The sequence below is a fragment of the Lipotes vexillifer genome, unplaced genomic scaffold (assembly GCF_000442215.2).
Source record: "Lipotes vexillifer unplaced genomic scaffold, Lipotes_vexillifer_v1.1 scaffold543, whole genome shotgun sequence".
NCBI classification, from domain to species: domain Eukaryota; kingdom Metazoa; phylum Chordata; class Mammalia; order Artiodactyla; family Lipotidae; genus Lipotes; species Lipotes vexillifer.
In genome coordinates, this window is record NW_006799055.1 from 400,285 (window position 1) to 408,707 (window position 8,423).

Genomic DNA, 8,423 nt, shown 5'->3' on the forward strand with positions numbered 1-8,423 from the left:
TAGGGAAAGGTGGGTCTTGTCAGTAAATGCTTCTGGGTTAATTGAATGTCCATGTGGTGAGGAAAATGTTAACCCCTTACCTCACATCATATAGAAAAACTAATTTGAAATAGATCACCACCTAAAATGTAAAAAGGTAATAAAATAAAACTTCCAGAAGAAAACATGGAAGGGATATGATCATCTTCTTGGGATAGCAAAGATTTATTAAACTGGACAATAAAGCGTTAAAGATAACAGATCAGTAAGTCAGAATTCTAAAATTATGAACTTCTTTTCATCAAGAGATGTACCATTAAGACAAGCCATATTCTGGTAGAAAGGCAGTAAAAAAAAAAAAAGGAAAACCATATACTGGTAGAAGATGTTTGCAATGCATATGTATGACAAAGGGCTTGTATCCAGAATATATAAAGAACAACGATCAATAAATCAATAAGAAAAAGTCATGCAACCCAGTTGAAAAAAAATGGACTAAAGACTGGAACAGATACTATACAAAAGAAGATATTCACATGGCTAATAAGCATCTTGTTGAAAAGGTGTTCAACATCTGTAGCCATTCAAGAAAGGCAATGTAGAACCACAATGAGACACCATTAAACCTCCCCGCCCCTAGAATGACTAGGGTGGGACAACTGGCACTCTCATACATGGCTGATGGGAGTGTAGCATGGCATCACTACTCTGGAATACCGTTGGCTATATTTACTAAAGGTAATCTTACATACACTTTCTGATGCAGCTATTCTGCTCCTGGGTACAGATCCCAAAGAAATGAATGCTTCTGTTTACCATGGGGATAATTCCCATATTCATAGAGGCTTTAATAATAAACCTCAAACAGAAAACAGCTCAGGTGTCCATTCACAGAATTAATAAGTTGTATATTTATGCAATAGAATACTCCACAGCAGTGAAAAAAGATAAACGGCTATATACAGGAACATGGATGAATTTCACAGGTAATGTTGAAAGAGTATGTACTATAGGATTCCATTTTATGAAACTAGAACAGGCAAACCTAATGTACGATAGTAAGGTCAAAATAGTGGTTACCTGTACCAGCTGATATTTACTAACAGGGGCCATGAAAAAAACTTTCTGGGGTATTGGGAAATGCTCTTTGTCCTACTGGTGGTTATACAGTACCAAAATTTATTGAGTTGTCTACCTAATATATGTACATTTTACTGAATATATGGAATACCTCAATGAAAAATAGATTTAAAAATTCTGTTAAGTATTAATCATCCCCATTTACAGAGGAAGAATATGAGGCTTGTAGATGTTAAGTGATACGCTCATATAATCAGTAATTGGTGGACCTGGGAGTAGGAAGGCACCCAGGGTTTAGGATTCTAAATCTAATGCTAACTCTGGATCACCATGCTGTTTCTCTGTGAAGGGAGGGATAGTGTTTGCAACGTTTTTATGTCAACAGCCAGTGTAGTTCCTGTCCTTATTAGATAAACATATATTTTCTGATTTGAAAAAATAGCAGTCATATATTTGATGAGAGTGGACATTAAAATTCGTTATCATTGGACTTCCCTGGCAGGCCAGTAGCTAAGACACTGCACTCCCAATGCAAGGGGCCCGGGTTCGATCTCTGGTCAGGGAACTAGATCCCGCATGCCACAACTAAAGATCCTGCATGCTGCAACTAAAAAGATGTGGCAGTGAAGATCCCACATGCCGCAACTAAGACCTGAGGCAGCCATATAGATATTAAAAAAAAAATCTTAATCATTAATTTCAAATAATAAGTCCTCTAATTTCTGTTTAAGCTTTGTTTTCTTGCCTCCTGATTTCTTACCAAGTAATTTCTCTTGGACTCAAAGTCTCATATATTGACTCCAAGTCCTTATAGTAAAAATATCAGTATGAACTACTTGGAACTCGTGTTTTTTTTCATTAGCTATGGAGAGGTATGTTTTCCTGTTTAATTCATATAGATTAATGTCATAGCAAAGTAAGATTATTTTTCTTCCTTTTCCAGAAGTTTCAGTAATTTGATTTATGTTCTGGGGTATATATAGGACCTGTTCCAAATTTCTTTTTCTTATACTAGAATTCTAACAATGTATGAACAAACAGATATAACCAAAGAATTTAGAATAATCATGAAACAGAAAGCTAGAAGAAATAGAAGGAGCTGAATAGATGGGAATCTTAAGAAGGTGCCTGTATAGCAACTGGAGAAAATTGTGATAGTATCTTTGACCCTGTTTCTAAATATGGTGTGGAATGAAGGCGTCTTCAGAAGAGGTCTCTTCCCTTTGACTTCTGGAACCCTGGAGGAGTGGTGCTGCCTGACAGACAGTTCTATTTCTGTTGCCCAGTCTTTTATGGAGATTTGCCAGGCAGTAATACAGTAGGTTCAACTGAGGATGTGTACTCTGAGCCCACATCACTACTACATATGTGTTTCTAGAACATGCCAAAAACTTTGTAGCAACCCTATAATTTCATTTTTTTAGGTGCTCAAATAATTTAATTAGTGGTATTGTTATAGTCATCATATTTAAAGTTTATTAACTACCAAGTAACTAATATGAATAATAAAACTTATGTAAGGAATAAGGAGTTATAAATACAGTAGGATCTATGTACCCACCATGGAGTTTAAGATAAAGAACATTAGCGTTACCTTGAAGGCCCCCTATGAGCTCCTCTGCATCCTGTTCCCTCCCCTCCTCTTTCAGAGTTAGCCACTGTCCTGGATTTGGGGTTTATCATTCCTTTGCCTTTCTTTATACTTTTAGCACATACATTTTAATCTCCACACAGTATCTTGTTTTGCTTAGAATCATACTGTATGTGTTCTTTGAACTTACTTTTTCACTCAACATTGTGGTCCTGAGATTGATCTATTATTATTGCATGTGGCTGTAATTCATGTTCATGTGAGTATAGTATCCCATTATGTGAATGTATAATAATTTATGCATCTGTTATGATACTGGACCTTTGGGTTGTTTCCAGGTGTTTACTGTTACAAGCAGTGCTGTAAGAATATTTCCATATAATATTGATATTTAATATTGCTTAGAAAGGGAATATTGGCTTTTGGAGGAAGTCAGGCTTATTTGCATATGATAGGGTAAGGCATCTTTCTTCCCATTCCTGCGGGGAAATATCCTCCAGTAGGAGAACTGAGCTCAGTGTAGACATGCTACTCTTTTATCTGCAGATTTCCAGTTATTCTCTATATTTGAAATGCTGTAAGCTAGCAGGGTGTCAGCCTGTGTTTGACCATTGGGGCAGAGGCTGACGATGCTGTGCAACCCTACTAATAAAGTCTCTTTTTAAAAGGAGACCAGTAAAAGAAGCCCTGAGACTTATTTTTTACAGCCTGGAAGCTGTCACTGAGTCCTTAAATTGAAGCATGCCATTGGGCAGTGATGCCCTAATGGAGGAAGAAGTACAGAACAGAGTCAAGGATGTCCTTTGGGAAGCCGACAGCGTCTGTTTCGAATGTAATATCAAACTGCAGTGAGACGGAACTGAAGACCTGCAAAGCACAGGCACACTTTCTGTGAGACGTGGGACTTGCCACAAATGCCACATCGGGCCTCTTGAGCAGTTTCATTCAGACCATTTATGAGCCCGTCAGAATATTGAGTGGCAGGACAAGGTCAGCAGCAGCAAACACCTGGAGTGCAGCCTACGAACGAGCTTTGACATAATTCTCGCTGCACAGCTTTACTGAACTGGATGTGTGTGCAGTATGGACTGCAAGCAGGACTCCTCAGTGACCGCTAGATAGCAAGCTGAGGCAGGAAGGCACAAGCTGAGGAGGTGGAAGAAATAATTCAAGAGTCCCTGCAATTCACCCCTCCTCAGCGAGGCCACCGAGCAGCCTGGCACGCAGCTGTAAAGGATGGGCTTGCTGTTTGTGAGCAAGAGCTTCGGGCTGGCTGTGCCTCCAGGAAGCAGGACCACAAACAATGACAGACTATTTAAATAGCAGGTGCAGCTGCTAACAGAAGGGCAAACTTGACGTGTGTTCTGTGTGGAAGAGATTGTCAGTCGCTTCTTATTGTCTTTGGCCAGGAATCCAATTCAGGAAAGACATTATACATACACAGATATATATACACATATATATATATATATGTATATATATATATATATATATATATATATACATATATATATATGTGTATATATATATATATATATGTATAAAACAGTAAAGTTCTGCTCTGCTACTTTACACCTCTTCATCAGAACAAAACAGAGGGCTTCCCTGGTGGCACAGTGGTTGAGAGTCTGCCTGCCGATGCAGGGGACACGGGTTCGTGCCCCGGTCAGGGAGGATCCCACGTGCTGCGGAGCGGCTGGGCCCGTGAGCCGTGGCTGCTGAGCCGGCGCATCCGGAGCCTGTGCTCCGCGACGGGAGAGGCCGCAGCAGTGAGAGGCCCGCGTACCGCAAAAAAAAACCCAAAACAAAACAGAAATTCGTTCAAAAAACAATGGTTGCAATGAAATACTAGGAATAGAGCAACATAACATTTTTAGTTTTTTATTCTTTACCAGTCTCATTACATTTTTACCTTATTGACAGAATACTTAAAAGACTAATAATGTGCTAGAACCAAAAACATAATAATACCTTTTAATTTGAGAATGCCTTATAACTATTTCACTATACACGATTTTCAAGTTCCCTTCCTGTGGATTTTTTCCCCGCAAGATTGCTTATTCATCTTTGTCTCCTCCTAGGGCCTAGCACAGTAGAGGATATATACCTCCTAACAGGTGTGGGTGTTCAGTAAATAACTGTTTAACTGGATTGGACTCCAAGGATTCAGATGTCAGTGTATGGTAACCTAGTAGAAAGACATACACTTTTCACCAGCCTCTCTCATCCTCAGCACTTTCATGTAGCAGTCTAATTCCAGTAGTCTGAAGATGCTGCAATATGTTAACTATTTTTTACCTTGAGTTTTCAACCTTCCTGGCTTTTCATCCATTTTCCTGTTTTCCTGAGTTCATTGAGTAATACACATGTGAGACTTTTTCTGATACCAGGAAGAGAAACTCCGTGATGAGTTAGATGAATTAAAAGCATGAAGCTGGAAAAGGGATAAGAATAGATTTTGGCACATGGGTGGAAAAGGAACACACATATGGGATGTGAAGGGCTGCAAATACAGGCAGAGCTGTAAAGAGAGTAAAGGTAGGAAAACAGAGGCAGAGGCAGTTCAGGGAGGAAGAACTAAAAGCTTAGACACAAAGTGATGGAGTCTCCCCCAACACCCAGAGAGACGCAAATAAATACTGTTCTGAGAAGCCCCATAATTTCACTATTTGAAGAAGACATGTTTCACATTACATCAGACAAAATATGCCACTTTGTAAGCATAATTATGTTTATGTATTTATCAAAATTCTTTTTAAAAATTGCTGTATAACTGACATATATTTCATTAGTTTCAGGTGTACAACATAATGATTCAATATTTGTGTATATTGTGAAATGATCACCACCATAAATAGAATTAACATCCTTTGCCACATATAGTTATCAAAATTCTTGATTCCCATTTGGGGGCCTGTATAATTTGAATGATCCTGTGATTTTTGACACCCTCAAAGCATGAGTAATATTTTTACACATAGACTTTGCACATAAATTAAGAAGATTTCATTAAGCCCTGCTGTTTGTAATTTGATGAATGAAATGGTTTTTCCAACATGGAAGCAGAGAAAATCATTTTGATTGTAAAGGATAAACTAGTAAGCTATGCAAATAAATATATTTTGAATTCTTGTCCTTTCAGCTTTTAATAATTTTTTTTTAAAGTTACTTATTTGGCTTAGGACAGTAATGAATAAAGGAATTGATTTTCTGTTAACACTATTAAGATTATTAGATAGGAATAGTCTGTATTGCCCTCTATTGGTGAATGTTATTTTTGACAAAATAATTGCTGCTGTATGTGTCATTTATATGTATTTAATGTTTGTATCAACTGGTATACTTTACAGAAAAGCACTTTAAAAACTGACCTAATAGTTGTGGCCGTGAATTGGCAAAAGGGGGAAAAATTGACCTTGTGAGCTTATTGATTTAATAGTTTTATTGACTAATGTAGTATTGAAATACTTTTGCCTTTGATTAATTTTAATTTTATGTATTTATTTTTTTGTCAGAGCTCCACCTCACATAAGGCGTCCCAATCGAGAAGTAAGACCTCTGAGGAAAGAAATGCCAGGAGGAGGAGCCCGGGGACCTGTAGGCCGAGCACATCCTATATCAAAGAGTGAAAAACCCTCTACAAGTAGGGACAAGGATTGTAGAGCAAGAGGGAGAGATGACAAGGCAAGACTACCTCTTTGTAACCCACTCACTTTAAGCCCGTGATGTTTGTTGCTTATTATACTTTTAGTGGGCTTTTCAGAGGACCCTGGTTTTGACATGAAAGAGATTTTTTAAAAAAACTTTGAATCAGAAACCTATGCAGTCTTTGCATTTTGAAGGCCATTCTGCACTGTCAGTAACCTCAGAGGTATATATATTTCTTAATACACACACACAGAAATCTTAAGTAAAATGGAGCTTTTTATTCTTTGAATTTCAAAATTGTATTAAATATCATCACAATTCTGATAATTAAAGATAAAAAATGACAAAATTAAATAGGAAATAATTTTGAATCTTAAATAGTAGTCCACGTTCACTTAGAGAAGGATGAGGAGGTAGTTTGAATTTTCTTTTTTTCCCACCCCCCTGCGGCTTTCCCCCTTGGTGTCCATACGTTTGTTCTCTACATCTGTGTCTCAACTTCTGCCCTGCAAACTGGTTCATCTGTACCAGTTTTCTAGGTTCCACATACATGCGTTAATATACGATATTTGTTTCTCTCTTTCTGACTTACTTCACTCTGTATGACAGTCTCTAAATCCATCCACGTGTCAACAAATGACCTAATTTCATTCCTTTTTATGGCTGAGTAATATTCCATTGTATATATGTACCACATCTTCTTTATCCATTCCTCTGTCGATGGGCATTTAGGTTGCTTCCATGACCGGGCTATTGTAAATAGTGCTGTGATGAACATTGGGGTGCATGATTCTTTCTGAATTATGGTTTTCTCTGGGTATATGCCCAGTAGTGGGATTGCTGGATCATATGGTAATTCTATTTTTAGTTTTTTAAGGAACCTCCATACTGTTCTCCATAGTGGCTGTACCAATTTACATTCCCACCAGCAGTGCAAGAGGGTTCCCTTTTCTCCACACCCTCTCCAGCATTTGTTGTTTGTAGATTTTTCTGATGATGCCCATTCTAACTGGTGTGAGGTGATACCTCATTGTAGTTTTGATTTGCATTTCTCTAATAATTAGTGATGTTGAGCAGCTTTTCATGTGCTTCTTGGCCATCTGTATGTCTTCTTTGGAGAAATGTCTATTTAGGTCTTCTGCCCATTTTTTGATTGGGTTGTTTATTTCTTTAATATTGAGCTCCATGAGCTGTTTATATATTTTGGAGATTAATCCTTTGTCCGTTGATGCGTTTGCGAATATTTTCTCCCGTTCTGAGGCTTGTCTTTTCGTCTTGTTTATGGTTTCCTTGCTGTGCAAAAGTTTTTAAGTTTCATTAGGTCCCATTTGTTTATTTTTGTTTTTATTTCCATTACTCTAGGAGGTGGATCAAAAAAGATCTTGCTGTGATTTATGTCAAAGAGTGTTCTTCCTATGTTTTCCTGTAAGAATTTTATAGTGTCTGGTCTTAGATTTAGGTCTCGAATCCATTTTGAGTGTATTTTTGAGTATGGTGTTAGGGAGTGTTCTAATTTCATTCTTTGACATGTAGCTGTCCAGTTTTCCCAGCACCACTTATTGAAGAGACTGTCTTTTCTCCATCGTATATCTTTGCCTCCTTTGTCATGGATTAGTTGACCATATGTGCGTGGGTTTATCTCTGGGCTTTCTATCTTGTTCCATTGATCTATGTTTCTGATTTTGTGCCAGTACCATATTGTCTTGATTACTGTAGCTTTGTAGTATAGTATGAAGTCAGGGAGTCTGATTCCTCCAGCTCCGTTTTTTCCCCTCAAGACTGCTTTGGCTATTCGGGGTCTTTTGTGTCTCCATACAAATTTTGAGATGATTTGTTCTAGTTCCGTAAAAAATGCCATTGGTAATTTGATATGGATTGCATTGAATCTGTAGATTGCTTTGGGTAATATAGTCATTTTCACAATATTGATTTTTCCAATCCAAGAACATGGTATATCTGTTTGTATCATCTTTAATTTCTTTCATTAGTGTCTTATAGTTTTCTGCATACAGGTCTTTTGTCTCCCTAGGTAGGTTTATTCCTAGGTATTTTATTCTTTTTGTTGCAGTGGTAAATGGAAGTGTTTCCTTAATTTCTCTTTCATATTTTTCATCATTTCATCATT

The 8,423-nt window shown here is 37.6% G+C and overlaps 1 protein-coding gene across 1 annotated transcript in view; it reads left to right on the forward strand.

Moving 5' to 3' along the window:
* The window catches only part of KATNAL1 (katanin catalytic subunit A1 like 1), a 73,170-nt gene that overhangs the window by 25,005 nt on the left and 39,742 nt on the right, over positions 1–8,423 (forward strand). The window contains exon 4 of the mRNA XM_007471431.1: positions 6,166–6,334. Coding sequence (XP_007471493.1) covers positions 6,166–6,334 — 169 coding nt within the window. The remainder of the gene's footprint in view (positions 1–6,165; positions 6,335–8,423) is intronic.